At 41.4% G+C, this 22,154-nt stretch overlaps 2 protein-coding genes across 5 annotated transcripts in view; one reads left to right on the plus strand and one right to left on the minus strand.

Annotated features, from left to right (window-relative positions):
* The window catches only part of SEL1L2 (SEL1L2 adaptor subunit of SYVN1 ubiquitin ligase), a 110,536-nt gene extending 106,955 nt beyond the window's left edge, over positions 1–3,581 (plus strand). Inside the window, exons 19-20 of one of the 2 annotated variants that reach the window (XM_073793302.1) lie at positions 2,945–3,073; positions 3,212–3,581. In XM_073793302.1, the coding sequence (XP_073649403.1) occupies positions 2,945–3,073; positions 3,212–3,334 (252 nt within the window). In that variant the 3' untranslated portion in view covers positions 3,335–3,581. The remainder of the gene's footprint in view (positions 1–2,944; positions 3,074–3,211) is intronic. The other variant, XM_033840053.2, reaches the window with a different exon arrangement.
* A 10,286-nt stretch (positions 3,582–13,867) lies between these two features.
* NDUFAF5 (NADH:ubiquinone oxidoreductase complex assembly factor 5) overlaps positions 13,868–22,154 on the minus strand; it is a 32,527-nt gene continuing 24,240 nt past the window's right edge. Inside the window, exons 9-11 of one of the 3 annotated variants that reach the window (XM_019941416.3) lie at positions 14,590–14,673; positions 14,161–14,243; positions 13,868–13,979 (exon numbers count right to left, since the gene is read on the minus strand). In XM_019941416.3, the coding sequence (XP_019796975.1) occupies positions 13,887–13,979; positions 14,161–14,243; positions 14,590–14,673 (260 nt within the window). In that variant the 3' untranslated portion in view covers positions 13,868–13,886. Of the gene's footprint in view, positions 13,980–14,160; positions 14,674–16,643; positions 16,741–22,154 lie in introns of those variants that run through there. The other 2 variants (XR_002177594.3, XR_002177591.3) reach the window with 2 other exon arrangements.

Below are 22,154 nucleotides of genomic sequence, written 5' to 3' on the forward strand. Positions count from 1 at the left end.
CTCAGCTCTGCCATTTACAAGTCATATGGATTTAGATAAGTGACTTAACCTCTCAGCGCCTCAGTTTCTTCATCTTTAAAATGAAGTTAATACTATCATCTGCCCTACAGAATTGTAACAGGGTTTAAGTAAACGACAGTGGTGGATGTCACACAGTAAATATTTAATAAGTACTAGCCATTATTATGAAATACTGTACAACCATTAAAAATAAAAGTATTATAGGCTAAAGGAATATCTTAGGACATGGTATATTTTTTGAAATATATCGTTAACTTAAGAAAACAGAAGACAAAGTATCATACAGAATGAAAAATTCCTAAATTAAAAGTATGTATGTATGAATATATATAAAAACACTGGAATGCTGGAAGCATGTGTATGAAATATCAGTAGTTACCTCTGTACAGTGAGATTGTGGGTGTTTTTTCCTTGTTTGTTCACCTCTGTATTTTCAAAGTTTCCTCTAATTAACATATTTATAATAAGAAAACAAGAATGAATTATTCAAAAAACTACCTCTGTCCCAGTATAAGACATTTTTGATGACACCCAAAGATTCGGGGCTGGAAAACTCCTGAGTCATGTAACTGAACAATTTTCACAAACCAGATCCTTTATTGCTGGAGAATTCTATATCTTTAAGTTATAAGCAGCTTTTGAACATGTGAGCATAGGGCGGTACTTTGGCACACCTGACATTAGAGTTAGAAACACTTAAGAAGTCTGTAGATAGGTTTATATAATCTCCTAAATCACTGAATTTAAAGCAAAATAAACTCAAACGTACCACAGAGAAGTTAAATGTAAGTGGACTGAATGTGCAATGGACTTAAATAATGAACCCTAGCCATCATCAAAGCACAATTTATCACGGGGAATTTTCTTTGTGTGAATGGTTTGGATTTTTTTTACTAAGTAGGATCAAAGAACAAGCAGTCTTTTCTAGAGTCTAGTAATAAAATTTCTTTTATATGGGTTGCCCTAATTAGGCAGAAGGGTTTAGGATTTTCTTTCTCTGCGAATTTTAAAGAAAGACTTTCCTATCGCACCCCACCCCCATTGCGAATCGTGAGGCCACCTCGGCCGGGAGCCAGCTCATCCCACTTTAAATGGTACTTCTCTGCTATTTTTCATTATAAGCTAAGCAACTGAATTGTGATGTTTGTGCCTCAAGAAATAAATTAATAACTCTTGCCTGCCTCAAATAAGAAGGAAGGAATGAGATATCGACAAAGGTTGCCTCTCCTTGAATGTCCCATCCAAGTTAACATGCCTGTCACGTGTGGAGGTAACACTGCTGTTGTGATCTGTAGGGTGCTTTCAAGTGAACACCCTCTGAATTTGTTGGAATCAGAGACACATTTAGAGTTTTTATAACATCCATTTTCTCTGTTGCCAGGAAGATTTGTTTGGAACAGTCTCCTGAATTTTAATTATTTTAAGCAAGCATTATTCCTCTTTCTCAAACAAATACATTTACCAGTCCACGAAGCTTTGGAAAAAATTAAGAAATGACAAGCAAAACATAGCTGAGAGGACACCACCCAAGAAATGGGTTTAGCAGAGGCCTCAAGGATTCACAACTCTTGAACCCTGTGTAACGGGGGTCTGGGAGATGGAGAGGAGAAACAGAGAGATACTGGATGAGCACAATTTGTGAAAAATCCCTCTTCTTCCCCTTCTTTTGAAAATAATCCACAGGCACCCAAGCAAAGTATAATTCTGGCACTGGCCTAGGGTGCTTCAACCTTTAAAAGCAATTCTACTTAGCCTTTTCATTACTCGGTTTGGGAAAACAAAGCAAATATAAAGCAAACAAAAACAAGCCGTAAGTAGGTGAAAATGAAAGATTTTTGATCTACCATGGCGTAATTTAATGGGGAAAAACAAGTTCCTAAAAATATAGTACGTCATTTATGGAATCAAATTCCAGCCTGAGGACCAAAATAGTTTATTCGCTCATTCCTCGTTTATTCACTCATTTGATAAGTATTATCAAAGACTTGCTATGTGCTTAGCACTTCATTAAGCACTGGGAATTCAGGGGTGAACAGGCAGTGCAAGCCCTTGTCTTCAGGGACCTGGAGACAGACAATGAATAAACAAATCCCATAACTTCAGGTATGATAAGTACTAGGAAGTCACTATCTGTATTGCCATTTGTTTGGGGAGATGTACTGTTAGTGTCTGTTCTCCTGCCCCTTTAATTGGAATTATACTTAAGGTCTGGTTCAGAGATATCCAAGAAAGCTCTTTGGAGTCTGTGTTGGTTTTCTATGGCTGCTCTAACAAATGACCACAAATTCAGTGCCTTAAAACCACACACATGTATCTCACAGTTTCTGTAGGTGAGAAAGCTAGGTGAGCTTGACCGGGTCCTCTCTGTAGGGTCTCACAGGCTGAAATAAAGGCTGTGCTCCTTACTGAGGGCTCTGGGGAAAAACCTGCTTCCAAGCTTATTCAGGTTGTTGGCCAAATTCAGTTTCTTGCACTTATAGGACTGAGGGCCCCATTTCCTTGCTGGCTGTCCACATTCCTTCTCCTGTCTGCGTGGCCCCTCCACAAGGGCAAGTTGAGTCCTTCCCATCGCTAGAATCTCTGACTTCTCCTCTGCCACATCTCTCTGCCTTTCTCTTCTGCTATCTGAGAAAACTCAGTGTTTAAGGGCTCATGTGATTACACTGAGTCCACCAGGTCATCCAGGACAATCTTCCTATCTTAAGGTCTGTAACCTCAATCACATTTGCAAAATTTGCTTTGCTATTGTAACATAACATATTAACAGGTTCCAAGGATTAGGGCATGAGCATCTTGTGGGGGCCATGGGGGAAGATTGTTCAGCCTACCAAAGATAAGTTACTGTATTTCAAACTATGGATTCCATTTAATTTCTCCCAAAGAATCTGTACCTAATGAGTATGGGCTGTTCTTCTCTTTCCAGGACGTTCGCTTGGCCAGGAGATTATATGATATGGCTGCTCAAACAAGTCCGGACGCTCACATACCTGTGTTCTTTGCCCTCACAAAACTGGAAACTGTGCATTTGTTTCGAGATATCCTGTTTTTTAATGTAAGTTTGTCTCAAATACGTCCCAAAAATCTCTGAAAACTCCAGTGAGCAACTCTTGGGAGATGGGATGGAGGTAGATGATGGTTCTGAATGAAGTGGGAGGCTTCGATTTATTTTTGACAGAATGTCTCTTGCCAGCAGTTTACCATGAGATGGAAATGGATGAAATTGGACAATACCCTTGGACCATACTGGGATTTATTTGTGATTGGCCTAATTGTTGCCGTGCTGATCTTCTTGCTTAGAAATCGCTACCTGTAGGATCTGGACCACAGAAAAAACCTGCTCACGGGGACCAGTTCACTTCAAGTCATCTTCACTAAATAAAAAATTTCCCCGTCAGACTCAGGAGTCTGCTGCTGATTTCCCATATAGGTCTGTGATGGAAAATGGACAAAGGTTGGGACCCATCCTCTGAGAAACCATTCCAGATCTCCTGCTTAGTTGAGGTGACCACTTGGGGAAGAGGGGATTGCTGGAGACTGATCACCTAAGATTTCCTTACAAGCTTCTCATCCTGGGGATCTAGTCCTGAGTTAGGGATAAAGACCACCCATTTTCACGTGGTTGTGACAGCCTGTCCCCTTTCGAGAGGACAAATGGGTTTCTTGGCTCCTACAGACATACTCCGCTTTGGGAGAAGCGGAGTTTTGGGAGGGCAAGAACACAGATCCCTCAGAATGTGATAAAGGCAAAAATTACAAACAGATGCTTTGTCTTATGGGAGTGATCTGGTGAACCACATTCTATCTCCAAAGAGCCGAAATTCCTCATGGCATTGCTGTGCCAGGGGGACTGACTCAGCCTCCTCAGCCGGGGGCCTTCTATCAAAGCTCCCTTAGCAGCTGTGCAGTGAACGGCACCATTTGGGGTCTCTCCAGCTTGTACCCCTCTCTTCCATTCCTCACTGGACCCCTGTGGAATCCCCTTTGGAGTATCCATAAAGGGAGAAATTACCAGCCTCCTAGGACAGAGGCTAAAGGGCCCGGTTCTTTGTTTCCTCTGACAGGTGAAGCAGAGCTGCGGCCCAGTGCTGGGGACAGTGCAGGGAGAGAAGAGTGCAGGAGGCCCATGACTTATGTGAAGGGCCAGTCTTGGATCTCACCCTCACTGAGCCTCAGTTTCCTGATCTGCAAAGTGGGAAGATCTTCGAGATCTTAGAGAGCTGGTATGAGAATGAATGGGATAATGTATGTAAAAGAATTATCACAGGGTCCGGCATCTGGAATAAACTCCATAAATGGTAACTTGTAATATTCTCTAGAAGCTCATGGCAAGTTGCTTGGAATATGCGGACAGCTGAGTTGATAGCACTCAATGCGGTTTCAGTGCCCTGCAGTTGGTTCTCCAGCCAAAATGCTGGGTGTTTATGTAGGAAAAGATTGTGCTTGCCTACTTGAAAACCCAAACTAGGGACAGGAAAAGAGTTAATTAATAATGTCGATCATGGGAATTACCTGGCAGTCCAGTGGTTAGCACTCTGAGCTCTCACTGCTGAGGGCCCGGGTTCCATCCCTGGTCGGGGGAACTAAAATCCCATAAGCCTCGCAGCACAGCCAAAAAAAAAAGAAAAAATGTCAACCATGATCAGAAAGGGGAGGGAAATGGATTTGGAACCAAGCCTGGGTTTGAGGTCCAGCTCTGTCCCTTAGTAGCTCTATGACTTTGGGCATAATTTATCCAAACCTGTTTTTCCTCCATAACATAGGATTAATTCCTTCCTGACTGGAGATTTTTGCAGTTTCAATTAGCCTGACATCACAAGTGCTTTGTAAACATTGTACACACACATACTAGCCACAGTCATTTACCTGGCCGTTGACTACCCAGGCTTGTCTGAGGTCCGAGTGTTTACAATTTCCTGACACAATCCCTAACTTACTAGAGAGTTCCAGTTCCAAAGGAATGATAAAAGCCCCATTCACAAATGTGAAAGGAAGGAGCAGGCATCCAAACCTCAGGTCAGAGCCTAACGGACAGGAGGCCCGTGCAATTATCGCTCTCATGTGTCTGGAATGTGAGCACATCAGAGACGGGATAAGTGCAAAGAGGGGAGCGTGGAAGGTGAGCCCCGGTTCCAAGACTGGGTGAAAGATGAGCTCCTAGGAGGTAAAGCTTGTGAAAATAGCTGCAGGCGGGGTGGAAAGAGAGACTCTGCGGCTTGCTAGGTAGAGTAGAACGCTGCCTGAAATGCAGGAGCAAGGGCAGCGTGAGCTCATCAATTTCCTGTTTCAGCTCGTTGTTCCAAGTAAATGTGAGCCACAGGCTTTGAAAGAGCAAGTGGGTCGTTTAGGGTGTTTGAATCATTCAAACGTCTGTTTCTGGGCCTCTGCTCCAGAGCCTCCACTGTAGCAGCTCTCACCACCGCGGTGCATGGACTGTACACCTGCCCGCACCTAGGCGGCTTTGCGGTGACTGACCACTGGTCACCGTGCACTATTTTGCACAGAGCCTTCACATAAGTGTCTCAATCAGAGTACTTTTGGTTGCAAGAAAATACACCGTGTCAGCTTCCCCGTGGTGTCCAGCCAGCCCAGCTGCGAGCCCTGTGAGAGTGGTGGCTAGGCCTTCTCATCTCTAGGTATCCAGGGCCTCAGATATAGTAGGTGCTCAATTAGCACTGGATGACCAACTTGCCCACACCCACCTTCCTCACATCCAACCTGGTCCAACCCACCCTCTTCTCAACACAAGCTCGTCACGAAGTGCACAATGACTCATGTTTTTATAACTAGCACAGCAGCTGGTCCTTCAGAGTTCCCAACTACAACGCAAGGGAGGTTGAAATGGAGTTTATCTGTGATTCATACAGTTTTCTCTCCTCAGGAAAACGGATGCTCTGGAGCAGGCGCTATACCTTTTAAAACTCCCGATGCCAAATTAAACCAGAATCTCTGGGGGTGGGAGCCAGGCAACAGAGCCCAGGTCGAGGTCTACTGTAACCCGCAACACTGAAATGTGCTCTAAACAAATTCGGTGTAAGGGGGTGACTCTGGGTTTTGCAAAAGACTCAGTACCGAAGACCCTTGGATGGAGAGCTGTGCCAGGGACGTTCACAAATGTACCTCCTGCAGGGTGGGTGCAGTGGCTGGGCCTCAGCTCTGCTGGGGTTGCATGAGTGACATCAGGCCTGCCGCAGGGCGCTGGACAAGACTCTGGAATATCTATGTTCCAGGCCTGTCCTCCAGAACCAGCTAATGACCTCAGGCATATCAGTCTCTCTGTGGGACTCAGATTCCTCAACTGCAAAATAAGAAAGATTTCTCTGATGTCTTACACCTCAAAAGTTTTATAATTCCAATCCAGCCTCTCAGGTATAACATTAAGATCTATAACAGAAAAATGCCTTAAAATCTTTCCATGTGTGGCAAGAATAGAATTACTTTTTAGGCTGTGAGATTATTTCAATTCTTAGCTTTTGTTCCTTTTTTTCCCGCCACCTAATTAATTTCATCCAGCATTGGTACCTGTGTTTTGATATGGAAACATTTTTTGTGGTGTGTGCTTGTGTGAAATGAGTTATCGTAATTTGTGTTTTATTAATCAGAAAATAATTTCTAGGTAAAGATAAAGTGCCTCTGGAAAAAAGGAATATTCAATCTTCGCCTAATAGAATATTAGAGCAAATCTCTTATATTTGAGATTTGGATTTTGCCATAGAGGCAAAACAGCTGTCTGAGGTCCTATGACTTATTCTTTTTTAAAATGGAATAGTGACTCTAAGTGGCATCTGTTTATTAATCAATCGTCTTGTGTGAGCAAGAGGGATTTTATGTAGGACAAATGGTAAGCTAGCATCACAACAGCAGTCAATAATTTGTTCTTGAAAGCTTCTCTAAAATTCATTCTATCTAGGAAAATAAGAGCTAACATATCATGCTTATAATGTGCCAGGCACTGTTCTAACCGAATGTATTATTAACTCATTAGAGCTTTACAACTACCTCCCCAGGAGGATACTGTATCATCTTCCCTCTTCTCCAGAAGAGGAAGCTGAGGTCAAGTAACTTGTCCAAGGCCACACAGCCAGGAGGACCAGGTCCAGAGTAGAGCTTTTAACCACTGCACTGGATTGCCTTGAGAAAGTTCATAAACAACTTTTGCAAGATAACTGAATGTTAAGTTTTCCTGCAACAATTCAAATTATTTAACAAGCCTTCACAATGCCAGGCATTGTGCTAGGCTAATGTTTCCCCAAACATGTTCAAAGTCTTTCAGGGTGCTCCTTGATAAAAGGGTTATTGGGTCATTAAGTCTGGAAGATGCCATAAAATATAGACTCCTCTGGGAGAGTCACAACAACATGAGCACATTAAAGATTCTGAGAAGTCTTATAGGATATATCCATTTAATTTTGTTTGACCCAGCTTTTCCAACCATATTTAGCTCCGGAAACTCTTCCTCTCCCCCTGCTCTAACCGCTACCTTCTTTTGTAGCACCTACTAACAGCACTCTGTAATCTGAGGGCTACTGCACCGGACATGTAAGTCATCTTATGAGCTTGGCTTTCCAAGCCTTCGGAAAGGGCATTTACGCTCTGCTGGGCAATGTACTAATGCGTCTAGGAATGGCGCATGTCAGCAGTTGAGTGACTTACAAAAGGTAAGCTGGTTAGTGGTAGAAAGGGGATTCAACAGGCAGGTCTGATTTCATAAGTCATGCTGATCACGCTACCGGGCCACCCTGGTATCTAATGACAGCTGGACATCTTGCCTGGCCTGGAGACCTATCATCCCACAATATAAGGCCCAGTCATCTCTGATGTAGGCCTTGATGTGACCTCACATCACGGTTCTAATCTTATTCTCCAGGACGAAGCCCTTCCCTGTTTCCTCCCTGTTTCCAGTCCCCCTGCCCCTTGCTATCCGTGTCCATGTGCTGTGCATGATACCCAGATTCCACCGGGATAAAAGCTTAGCCTGGAATCCCAACCAAGTGGCTGATCCCTGGAATTTGAAGCTGAATGTGTCCGGTACCCACTGCCTGTCTTTCCAGCATCCCGCTCCTTGATGGGCTCGCGGGGATCCCCGTTGTCTGCCTGGCAGCGAGTCCGTCTGGGCCATCTCTGCGGCTGACAGAACGCTGGTTATAGCAGTAGCACTGCTCAAGGGGTTGAACACTTAGCTGAAAGGCAGAACTTATGGACAGAAAACATCGTATAAAGTGCTAACGGAGATGGAACTCACAAAAGTTCAGGATGGCCTGGGACAAGAAGGCAAGATTAAGTTGAGCTGGATAACCGACTGAGCTGAGAGTGGAAGGGACCTGGAAGAGTTTGGAGGGCAGGCGGCTCCACAGGGACAGATCCCAGCACAGGGCTGAGCATGTGTTAGAGGATGGGGTCACCTGCCTGGTTCCAATATGCTGGTTGGGATGTATGTTTATGGGGGGGAGTGGAGACATGGTGAAAAGAGTGGTCTCTCACACAGAAGGCTCTGGCCTCCAAAAGAAGGCAGCGTGATAAAATTAAGTGCTTTGTCCCATACAAGACTGAAGTCACATATTGGCTCTGCCGTGTATGTGACCTTGGAGAAGTCACAACCTCTGTGAACTTGTTTCTTCATCTGCAAGATGGGGACAGTGTAGAACTAGTATCTACTCGATAGGGAGCTGTGCTGATGAAATGAGAATTGAGAATGCTTATCAGAGGCTCAGCACACTGCCTGGCAGGAGCATAATACACATTGTTTTAAAAGGAGCGCTTGGCCAACCCGCGGCACCTTGGTACAGGGTAAGTGAAGCTGCTTTTGCTGAGAAGCTTAGCTGGCTTCAGATGAAATCTAAAGTTAACACTGAAGGGAAAAGAAGTCCCCAGATGTCAACATGGAGACTGAGAAACTGCAAGGATGGGAGGGCAATCCTGGCTACTTCTGTCTTGGGACCCAGATCCTTGGGTTGAGCTGAATGCTTCTGAAATCATCCCGCTCGATGGCTCACAGCCATTTCCCACCGTAACGTAGAGGAGGGATGTCTCATGCTCCCCTCAGTGACAGGGGCTCCAGGTGGCCTTGACTCTCAACCAATGGGTGGAGGGTGGAAAAACATTTCGTTTGAAAAAGGCCCTCAGGAACTTTCTTGGAAGGCAGGCCTGTGGCCTCTTTTGAGATTTGAGTACAAAACCTGCAATTTTACAGATGAAAATCCTGAGGTCAGAGAGATGGTGACAGCCCACGTGTCAGGAACCAGTAGGGCCAGGACTAAACGCAGACCCCCTGACCCCCAGTCCCTGCCCTTCCCTCTACTTCTGGGGTTTTGGCAAGGGCTGCCAAGTCCTCCTTTGGGATTCTCCTCCCCGCCGTCTCCTACTCCCAGTCTCAACCCAGGCTCCTACCACTGTGACCTGGAGCTGCCCCGGATGGTTCTTCTGCAGGGCTGGCTCTGACACGAGTGCTGGCTGTCCTGAGCACACGCACGAGACTCCTGTACGAGGAGTCTGGGAACCGGCCGGATTACAGCCGGACTTGAAAGTGCAGGCAGTTTATCTTTGCCTGGTTTTGGCAATGGCCTGCAGGACCAAGACAGGATCGACTCTGGCTTTTAAAAACCCTTAACCATTTCCACAGCGCTGTGCTCACCTGAGAGCCTGGAACAAGCACGCAGCATCAACAGTCCATCCTGATAACAAGCTGTCAGCAACTCAACAGCTGAGGCAGGAGGGACTGACTGAGAAAACCACAGCCACTGTTACCTCACTGAACTCTCAAGGTCAGAGCCTTCCTTCTCACGTTCCCGGGTTTCATTATGGACTCGCCCCATCAGGTTTCTTGAAAATTGATCCTCGTATGTATTCCTAGGAAATGAAATTGAAGCCTACTAAATGTACCTTGGGAGGTTAGTTCTACTTCGAGATACCATGGACTCAAACCTCAAGGTAAGCATATCTCGGGCCCAGTTTTCCCCGAGAACAAAGGTAATATGGTAGTTTATGCTGACTTTATACAATTTCAAGTAAGCAGAATATGTTCTATACTTCAAGGAACAACTTGGCATACCCTGGGCACCTAACTTTTCCCAAAGTGAGCATATTAGTTATCTAAGGCTGTGTTAACAAATTACTCCAAACACAGTGGCTTAAACAACAGACATTTATTATCTCAGTTTCTGTGGGTCAGGAACGTGGAGTGGCTTAGCTAGGTGGCTCTGGCTCATGGTCTGTCATGAGACTGTCGTCAAGGTGTCACCTGAAAGTCACACTGGGGTTGGAAGATCTCCCCCGGGTTGGCTCCCTCGCTGGCAGGTCTGTGCCGTCCTCTCCAAAGCACTGCTTGATGCCCTCCACGAACGGCGCTGGCTCTCCCTGAGGTTGTGATCTCAGACACAGCGAGGAGGAAGTGGGCCTCTTACTACCTCCTCAGAAGGGACACACCATCACTTCCATATTCTATTTGTTGGAAGCGAATCACTGAATTCAGCCCAGACTCACAGGGAGGGGAATGAAGCTCCACCTCTTGGAGAAAAGAGTATCAAAGAATCTGTGGATAGATTTTAAAACCACCACAGACGCCAAAGCATTATTTCCCTATTTGTTAACAACAGTACCTTCCGCTTTCTTCAAATTTGTTTTTTTAATCCAGAGAGATAAATACCTGTCAAGTATCCAGGCAGAGAATTAAAGTACCCCAATTTCTGGAAGGGCAGGTCCGCTTATTAGTTTCCTGAAGATAAACTTCACATTATTAACAGCAGCAATAACAACCACCCCACCTCGAGCCCCCCTCTAAAAAAAAACCTCAAAACTTTCTTCTTAGGCAAGAGAGGCTAAAATAATCATTTACAAAGGAATAAAATAATCACTATGCCAAGTATTCTTCTTTTCCCCAAATGTCTTTTAATGTTTCTTTCCTACACAGATGCCAATCCATGGTTAAATACTTTTTTTTCATCCTTACTTAAGGGATACACACTGAGTTATAAAAACTATATCTTCAATATAGGCCATACTGTAATTGTTTCCACCTAGTGGATAAAAATGGTACTAAAAGGGTTTGGAAAACAAAACTTGCTTCATAGCTACTTCAGGAAGTATACCTTTCTGTAGCTGTAACTTTTTACATTCATATCACAAACTTGGTATCTATGGGTAGCTTCCATCTCAACAAATCCTGAAGAAATTCTTTGTTTTAAAAATGTAAGTTTTCATGAATACTGCCACCTCTGTAATTCTCTAGGCCAACAACCTGGAATACTGCTAACAACCAGGAAATAATCCAAAATGTATCCCAGCAGCCAGCAGATGTCCCAGGTCCACCGCCTGAAGCCATGTTAGACTGACGACTAAGAGCGCAGAGAAAAGTCGGGAGCCCGGCACATGGGTCTCGATGGGGACTTGTTAAGGGAACCAATAAAGCCCATGCATTTTACTCCAAGAGTCCTTCTCGCAGAACCTCCTCCCTCTTTCCTACCTTAAACCCCGACCTAGAAACCTTCCAATCTGAGTTCTAATCTTACACATCACAAAGGGGCAAGAAGAACTGACTCAAGAAAGTTCGTTTCTGTAAGGCCATTGAGATTGACAGCAAGTAAGAAAAATGCAGGAAAAGAGACAAACCACCTCATTCTCGGGGCCAGTCAGTGTAGGAACAAGCAATGCAGTACAAGCTGTGATAGTAACTGTCAAGTTATAAAGTTATAAAGCTATAAAGAAAAAAAGTCGTGATAATAACTGTTGACTTATAAAGAAATGGTTATGTTCTATACACTGTTTAAAATGTAACACATTTTGGAAATATTTTTTAAAATTTTGTGGCTTAAAAGGATGAGTCCCTAATCATTTGGAAAACACAGCTATTCAGAAAAATAAATTTCCTGAAGGTTCCAAACAATTAAAGCTTAATAGGTACTTCAAGCAGATATTAACTAAAAGAAATAATTTTACTACTGTCACTCACATTAAAATAAATAATTTTACTACTGTCACTCAGGTTAAACAATAAGTGTTCTCAATTCATTGGGTTAATTCCTCTTTATTTTTTTAAACCAATGGACCTTGTTTTTGAGATTGCTCAAGGTAGATTCCTCCCCAGCTTCACCCCACCACCCACATATTCTCTGTTGGCATGAAATAAATGAAAGTTAATATCCTTGGTAAGAAACTTCAAATTTTACAGAAAGATTAAAAAGTCAAAGTACAACCCTCCCTCCTAGCTTCTGCCCATCTCCTGCACCCCCGACAGACATTCAGACACTGGGACAGGTGCAGAGACATCTGGTTCCTCAGTCCCTGTCCTCAGCAATAACCACTTAACAATGCTGCATGCATTCTTCAAAAACAAATATCAATACCTATAAACGCCGGTCATTTAGGAAACACAGACACCGTGGAATATGTCCTTTCCTTAGGCATCAGTTCACACTTTAATATGTAGGAGTTTTTTGTTTTCCTTTCCTTTCAAGTCGGAAAATTAAGCTAAAAAAAACCTTCCCCAAATTCTGCTGCCTAGGTATTCTTTTCCTTTGTATTAAAAACAAAAAAGCCACAAAGAGTATCCCAATTTCTGATATCAATGAATGTCCTAACTGAAGAGAGCAAGAACAGTAATTTCTTTTTCTCCTACAAAATTCTGGTTTTTAACTGTAACTTAGCCTATGAAAGGGTACATTTTCCACATAATTTAATTTGATTCAAAATGGAGCTGAATATCTACCACGTAAGGCATAGCCCTGGACTCAGGGAGAGCTTGGTGCTCGTGTGGCAGAGGGAGGGAAGGCAGGTGGAAGACACACAGAGAGAAGCAAATCCTACAGTAGCTCCCCTAGGGCTGAGGAGGAGGCAGGGCCATGTGCATTAAATGAAAAGGACAGCAAATGGCTCGGCACTGACTGGTGAACACACTCGTCCTCACTCTTGAGTGCTTCCCAGCTTCCTCCTGGCTGCCTTATCACCACCTTCTTCCATCTATTCTACACTGTCTGAGCTTGACTGGTTCCAATTCATTTTGATCATGACAACGGGACAGTGGACCTGGATTAGAATAATATTGCCAAAGACCTCAAACAACAAAGGGAAATCAAGCAAACAGCACTTTTCATCACTGTGCAGATACCTTACATGTAATTTTGCCTCTGTAATTCTTTAAAATGTTCTCCTCTTAACTAAGGTAGTATATAAAATGATAGGGGTCTCACCCAGATCATGGTGGTGAGAAAGAAATAAGATTATAATTCTGATGGTTTTTAAAAAAAAAAAAGGTGAGGAAGGATTCAGTAAAGGTAAACACTCTTCCAAAGTACAAAACTACTTAAGAGCTCTAGAGAGGTTCATAATCCTCTGTTCCTCTTCAAAGAGGAACATAGCAAAGAAGACAGTATCACAAATAATTCTGGCTTAAGTATCTTAGAATAGTTGTTATAAAAGACTACATTTTTATTCTAAATGAGCCAGAACACGAAAGAATCTACCAACTTGTCATTCTCCTCATCTCCACAGCTAACGTCCTCTCACAGAAATAACACAAGATCAGAAGGAGAAAAAGGTACAAAATGTCAGCATGGGTAATGTTTTTAGAACAAGTCAGGAATTTACGTATGTTAATATATTTGTGGATTTTTCATAGAAATATCTTCTTGCTTTTGGGCTGACTTTGTAAATAAGGCACTCAAATTACTAGATAACAGTATCCATATGAAAACAGAAAACATGTGAAACTGAAATTGTTACTAAATATAGAAGAGTATTAGGCTATTCTAATTATTAGAAAAGTCTGACAGTAAATAGCTTATATATTGCTTCTTGTTTCAAAATGCAATAATTTTAGATGTGAAAGACCCATCACTGATGAAAAGTCTGGACTATGTTAACATTGAATAAAATATTTATTGTGATTTTTTCCCCTGGGACATAAGATCATTTATTTTTCCTAGCTCTCCAAATGACACAGTTGCCGAACCTCTTTTAGCTGGTCTCGCCTGAAAATAATGATAAAGATTAAAGATATTAGAAACTGATAAATATCATAGCCCTAATTAACCCTCTTAATGCTGTCTTATATTTAAAAAAAAACAAACCACCCTAAATAAATAAACAGTAATTAGTAAATGGAAACATGAACCCACTAAGAAAAAAATTGATCTGTCTTAGTAATATTACCTGTGAATCATGATATTTCCATCCTATCATGTAATAGATCTGATAGGTGGCAGGTACAGAACCATCCTCATTTCCGTACATTTCTATAAAGACAAATCATGGTTAGAGTCTGAAAAGAATGCAAGTAGGAAAAATAAATCTGCTCAATGAAAGTCATGTCTTCCAAAGAGAAATGAATATTAGAATACTCATGGGATTCTGAGAATGCCTCTTGTGAAAAATCCTCCACACCGAGAAGCTGACAGTAAGGAAATAGTAAGGGCTGCTGGGAAAAAGGATACGTAGCCACAGGATCTGCGTTTTGAAAGGAAGGACAAGAAATCTGATGGTGCCCTAACAGGAAAGGAAAATGTAATTTTAGGGGATAAAGATGACAGGGCACAAGTTGGTCAGTGGGACCTGGCTGGGAAGAACGGTCAGCTCCCTTACCTCTGTACACTGCTGCAGCCGCCAGCATTGTGTCTCGGTGCAGGAGGGCTTTTCTATTCCAAGCACAGTTACTCTCACCCATCCCTAAAATACAGGCAGTTTGAGATAATACAGCAAATACCCTGAGCAGCTCAACATCACAGATTTTATCTTATCTCACCCAATGGTATACCCATTGTCCCCCTTCTCTAACAGTCACATAAGATAACCTAAATAATCTCATTTTGCTCTCAGATCATAGCTAGTTACTCTAAAGCAAAACTACTTGAAGCTTCTGGGTATTAAGTCAAATTTCAGGAGGCAAACCCTATAAGTAGGCTTTCCTTGGCAGCAATGGGCTGTGGTAGGCCAGTTGGGCAAAAGCAAGGCGACTGGCCCTCCAGGTGAGTCATCAGGCGTTGGCAAGGGCCTTTCTAATGATGCCACATTTTTATGCCCCTTTTAGCTGCTCTTTGAGGAGGACAAGACATTGGTACAACATCTCACTCCTTCTAAGTAAGCCGTAAATGTAAGTATGAATGTGAAGCTTGGAAGAGGGCTTGAAGACTCATTAGGTAGTACCAAAACTACAATGTGTTTTCAGATTTTATAACATTCTACTGATCCCAGATTAGGAAACAATTTTGTACATTCTCTTCAGGGGCACTTTTCTTAATGTTTTAACATTTATTTTTAGATTTCTTTCCTTCAAATTGACAGCTAAAAGCTAGGATTATGTCAGTCTATTGTTCACTAAAAATTAATGTTATATATTTAATATTTTTTAATGCATAGAGTCAAACAAAATTACTTTGAAAGACCACATTTTAAACTAGTTTGCAAAATTAAAAGAATTTCAAAAGTAAAAATCCTTTACATTTATTCTCTATATGCTACATGATCAAAAATCGGTTTCTTAGTTGTTTTTCAATAAAGATACCAATAAACTTCCCAATGTTGGTATCCTTTAGTAGTTTAAAAATAATAACCTCCCAATTTTTCAATGGGCTTATTAAAACAATCAGCAAATTAGCTGGAATAAGTTCATCTTCTCTCCAATCCCAAAAGGTTCCTATTATTCCCTAAAATAATGAAGCTCTGAAACTAAAAGGAATGTCCCCATATTATTTGAGTATAAGAGCCTTAATTCATGAAGAACGAAAGACATACAAACTAGTAGATGAATCACCATGAAGAAGAGGGTGGAACTTATTCTTGTGGTCATGAAGTAGCTACATGACCTTAGTTCCATCTCTCTGGGTCCTCAGGTTGGCCAGGCTAGATGATCTCTACAGGCTTCCAGTGCTAACATTTTAGACCCATTACATAATCCAATTTAAAAACATTCTCCCACATCATGAGTATCAACTGAATCAAGAGACTGAAGGTCAACTGGAACTTGTACTGGAAGGGTTTATTGCTGATAATGGCTGTGGCGCTTTCATTCCTGCTTAACTCCCCATTGGCATGACTTACACATTGGACAGAGTCAACACCAGTGGAAAACAGGCCTAATTTTTTTAATGGAAATAGTTAATGCACTAGAAATTTTAAATGCCTTCTAAATAACTGGTATTAGGACATACTAATTAAGATTATTAGGCACAATGCTCTTTCTGATACAGAAACTCCAGAGCACTACTGTATAGCACAGTAACTCTGCTGCTAGGGAAGCCCACCCTTCCCTCACTTGAGAACCTCCCTTCTCCTTGGGGAAGCAGTGTGATGTAGCACACAGAGTCTAGACTTCGGGATCATAATCCAAGTTCTGGCCCTTACATAACTTGGGGCAAAGTCACTTAACCTCTATTAAACTCAGTTTTATCATCTTCAAAATGGAATGATAAAACTTCATGATGCATCATGGAGGACCTTTACTGGAGATCACCTGGGAAACACATCTGGGACTTCGGACCAGCTCTGGGTTTTGGGATAAACAGAAAAATCTGGGAAGCAGGTAGCTGTTAAAGACTCTCACAGTATTTTTAAGGTGAAGTTCAACTGCTTATTTAAAAAAGTCTAATTTATTATGGTTTACTAGGAACAATACTGAGTACTGTAACAACTGAACTTACCTTAAAACTACTGTGAAAGCCTCCAAAACTTTTCATGCATTCATCGGCTGATACACAACTTGTTCTGTAAAATTAGGTCAACATTCTGGACTTTCTTCTGTGAATTAATAATAATAGCAGCTTAAATGAGAAACACCACAACCATCAAGAAAAAAGTGTAACACAATGTAAAATGCCAAAAACCAACTGGAAGGTAACACCAACTTCCAGTCTGCAGAGAAGCACCCCTGGAAGTCTGCCAAGCTCCTCCCTCCTGCATTCACCCCTCGACCATTCTTCTTCCTACGTCAGCTGCCTCTCACCTTTTCAGTGGAGACTGGCTAACATTTCAGGATCTGAGTCAGGCTGCTACACTGGGCTTAAATCCTGGCTCTACCACTTACTAAACACATCGCCTTGGGCAAGTTATTTCGGTCTGTGCCCAGTCTCCTCATGCAAAACAAGAGAGGTTAACCATGCTAGCTAGTCTTACTTTCCTCATGAACATGCCTCATAAATGATGCTGGAGGGTGAGCTGCCTCACACATCAATCTGATTGTCCCTCCTCTGCACAATATTCTCCCAACAGACTGCAAGGCTGACCTGATAAAGTCTAGATAAGCCTCTAATGGACTATCCTGCATCATTTCCCGTCATTTTCCCATTCTACATATTCAAGCAATACTGAATTACTGTACAGTTTCTCAGTTAGGAAAGTGAAGGCTGAGCATAACCTCTTGAGTCTCCATGGTTCTATATAGGCCTTTTCCTTGGCCTGGAATGCAAGGCCCCAACCCCCCAAAGGTGCACCCACCCCTTCATTCTTCTAGCAAACTCATTTTAGCTTGGGTGCTGCTTCTTCTGCAAAAGCATCCTTGATTCCCTAAGCAGATTTAGGGATTTTTCTCTGTTTCTCCCTGCACTTATAAAAAGAATTATCTCACTTTACAGTTAAAAGCATATGTCTGCCTATCTCTGTGTGTCTCTTTCTCTACTGGAGCATGAGTTCCCTAAGATCAGGAACTGTTATTTCCAACACTGGCTCGGTGGTTGGCACATAGTACATGCTCAATAAATGGTAAGTGGATGAATATAAAATCAACCAGTTAACATTTATAGCAACTTTGTTAAATATCACTTTTACAAGTTATCTTTAGATAAATTCATCCTAATCCTCTTCAGAGTAAGAGACATTGAGACTCTGGGAGGGCTCATGCCAAGGAGTACTTTCCAGAACTTCTGCTGTCAGTGTACTTATCCCTGCGGTGAGCCACAGCCACCCCCCACCTCTGCAGGAGACCCTCCAATACTAGCAGCCATGTGGCTGACAGGGTCTTGGTGCTACGGCCGGGTGTCAGGCCTGTGCCTCTGAGGTGCGAGAGCCGAATTCAGGACAATGGTCCACCAGAGACCTCCTGGCTCCACATAATATCAAATGGCAAAAGCTCTCCCAGAGATCTCAATCTCAATGCTAAGACCCAGCTCCACTCAATGACCAGCAAGCTACAGGGTGGACACCCTATGCCAAACAACTAGCAAGACAGGAACACAACCTCACCCATCAGCAGAGAGGCTGCCTAAAATCATAAAAAGGTCACAGGCACCCCAAAACACACCACTGGACACAGTCCTGCCCACCAGAAAGACAAGATCTGGCCTCATCCACCAGAACACAGGCACCAGTCCCCTCCACCAGGAAGCCTACACAACCCACTGAACCAACCTCAGACACTTGGGGCAGACACAAAAACAATGGGAACTACGAAGCTGCAGCCTGTGAAAAGTAGACCCCAAACACAGTAAGTTAAGCAAAATGAAAAGACAGAAAAACACACAGCAGATGAAGGAGCAAGGCAAAAACCCACTAGACAAAAACAAATGAAGAGGAAATAGGCAGTCTACCTGAAAAAGAATTCAAAGCAATGATAGTAAAGATGATTCAAAATTTTGGAAAAAGAATGGAAAAAATACAAGAAATGTTTAACAAGGAACTAGAAGAACTAAAGAGCAAGCAAACAATGATGAACAACACAATAAATGAAATTAAAAATTCTCTAGAAGGAATCAATAGCAGAATAACTGAGGCACAAGAACAGATAAGTGACCTGGAAGATAAAAAATGGAAATAACTACTGCAGAGCAGAATAAAGAAAAAAGAATGAAAAGAACTGAGGACAGTCTCAGAGACCTCTGGGAAAACATTAAACACACCAACATTTGAATTATAGGGGTCCCAGAAGAAAAAGAGAAAAAGAAAGGTACTGAGAAAATATTTGAAGAGATTATAGTTGAAAACTTCCCTAATATGGGAAAGGAAATAGTCAATCAAGTCCAGGAAGCACAGAGAGTCCCATACAGGATAAATCCAGGAGAAGCATGCCAAGACACATAAGAATCAAACTATCAAAAATTAAATACAAAGCAAAAATATTAAAAGCAGCAAGGGAAAAGCAACAAATAACATAGAAGGGAATCCCCATAAGGTTAACAGCAGATCTTTCAGCAGAAACTCTGCAAGCCAGAAGGGAGTGGCAGGACATACTTAAAGTGATGAAAGGGAAAAACCTACAACCAAGATTACTCTACCCAGCAAGGATCTCATTCAGATTTGACGGAGAAATTAAAACCTTTACAGACAAGCAAAAGCTAAGAGAATTCAGCACCACCAAACCAGCTTTACAACAAATGCTAAAGGAACTCCTCTAGGCAGGAAACACAAGAGAAGGAAATGACCTACAATATGAAACCCAAAACAATTAAGAAAATGGTAATAGGAACATACATATTGATAATTACCTTAAGTGTAAATGGATTAAATGCTCCAACCAAAAGACATAGACTGGCTGAATGGATACAAAAACAAGACCTGTATATATGCTGTCTACAAGAGACCCACCTCAGAACTAGGGAAACATACAGATTGAAAGTGAGGGGATAGAAAAAGATATTGAATGCAAATGGAAATCAAAAGAAAGCTGGAGTAGCAGTTCTCATATCAGACAAAATAGATTTTAAAGTAAAGACTACTACAACAGACAAAGAAGGACACTACATAATAATCAAGGGATCAATCCAAGAAGAAGATATAAAAATTGTAAGTATTTATGCACCCAACACAGGAGCACCTCAATAATTAAGGCCAATGCTAACAGCAATAAAAGGGGAAACAGATAGTAACACAATCATAGTAGGGCACTTTAACACCCCACTTTCACCAATGGACAGATCATCCAAAATGAAAATAAATAAGGAAACACAAGCTTTAGCTGATACATTAAACAAGATGGACTTAATTGATATTAATAGGACATTCCATCCAAAAACAACAGAATACACTTTCTTCTCAAGTGCTCACGGAACATTCTCCAGGATAGACCATATTTTGGGCTACAAATCAAGCCTTGGTAAATTTAAGAAAATTGAAATCGTATCAAGTAACTTTTCCAACCACAACGCTATGAGACTAGATATCAATTACAGGAAAAAATATGTTAAAAATACAGACACATGGAGGTTAAACAATACACAACTAAATAACCAAGAGATCACTGAAGAAATCAGAGGAAATCAAAAAATAGCTAGAAACAAATGACAATGAAAACACGATGACCCAAAACCTATCGGATGCAGCAAAAGCAGTTCTAAGTGGTAAGTTTATAGCTATACAAGCCTATCTTAAGAAACATCTCAAATAAACAACCTAACCTTACACCTAAAGCAATTAGAGAAAGAAGAACCAAAAAACCCCAAAGTTAGCAGAAGGAAAGAAATCATATAGATCAGATCAGAAATAAATGAAAAAGAAATGAAGGAAACGATAGCAAAGATCAATAAAAGTAAAAGCTGGTTCTTTGAGAAGATAAACAAAATTGATAAACCATTAGCCAAACTTATCAAGAAAAAAGGGAGAAGACTCAAATCAACAGAATTAGAAATGAAAAAGAAGTAACAACTGACTCTGCAGAAATACAAAGGATCATGAGAGATTACTACAAGCAACTATATGCCAATAACATGGACAACCTGGAAGAAACAGACAAATTCTTAGAAATGCACAACCTTCCCAGACTGAACCAGGAAGAAATAAAAAATATGAACAGACTGCTCACAAGCACTGAAATTGAAACTGTGATTAAAAATCTTCCAACAAACAAGAGCCCAGGACCAGATGGCTTCACAGGCAAATTCTATCAAACATTTAGAGAAGAGCTAACACCTATCCTTCTCAAACTCTTCCAAAATATAGCAGAGGGAGGAACACTCCCAAACTCATTCTACGAGGCCACCATCACCCTGAAACCAAAACCAGACACAGATGTCACAAAGAAAGAAAACTACAGGCCAATATCACTGATGAACACAGATGCAAAAATCCTCAACAAAATACTAGCAAACAGAATCCAACAGCACATTAAAAGGATCATACACTATGATCAAGTGGGGTTTATCCCAGGAATGCAAGGATTCTTCAATATACGCAAATCAATCAACGTGATACACCATATTAACAAATTGAAGAATAAAAACCATATGATCATCTCAATAGATGCAGAGAAAGCTTTTGACAAAATTCAATACCCATTTATGATAAAAACCCTCCAGAAAGTAGGCATAGAGTGAACTTTCTTCAACATAATAAAGGCCATAGATGACAAACCCACAGCCAACATCATCCTCAATGGTGAAAAACTGAAAGTATTTCCACTAAGATCAATAACAAAACAAGGTTGCCCACTGTCACCACTCTTATTCAACATAGTTTTGGAAGTTTTAGCCACAGCAATCAGAGAAGAAAAAGAAATAAAAGGAACCCAAATTGGAAAAGAAGAAGTAAAGCTGTTACTCTCTGCAGATGATATGATACTCTACATAGAGAATCCCAAAGATGCTACAGAAAACTACTAGAGCTAATCAATGAATTTGGTAAAGTAGCAAGATACAAAATTAATGCACAGAAATCCCTTGCATTCTTATACATTGATGATGAAAAATCTGAAAGTGAAATTAAGAAAACACTCCCATTTACCATTTCAACAAAAAGAATGAAATATATAGGAATAAACCTACCTAAGGAGACAAAAGACCTGTATGCAGAAAATTATAAGACAGTGATGAAAGAAATTAAAGATGATACAAACAAATGTAGAGATATACCCTGTTCCTGGATTGGAAGAATCAACATTGTGAAAATGACTCTACTACCCAAAGCAATCTACAAAGGCAATGCAATCCCTATCAAAATACCAATGGCATTTCTCACAGAACGAGAACAAAAAATTTCACGATTTGTAAGGAAACACAAAAGACCACGAAGAGCCAAAGCAATCTTGAGAAAGAAAAATGGAGCTGGAGGAATCAGGCTCCTGGATTTCAGACTATACTACAAAGCTACAGTAATCAAGACAGTATGGTATTGGCACAAAAACAGAAATATAGATCAACGGTACAGGATAGAAAGCCCAGAGATAAACCCATGCACGTATGGTCACCTTATTTTTGATAAAGGAGGCAAGAATATACAATGGAGAAAAG

Source organism: Tursiops truncatus, chromosome 15 (assembly GCF_011762595.2).
Source record: "Tursiops truncatus isolate mTurTru1 chromosome 15, mTurTru1.mat.Y, whole genome shotgun sequence".
Lineage (NCBI taxonomy): Eukaryota > Metazoa > Chordata > Mammalia > Artiodactyla > Delphinidae > Tursiops > Tursiops truncatus.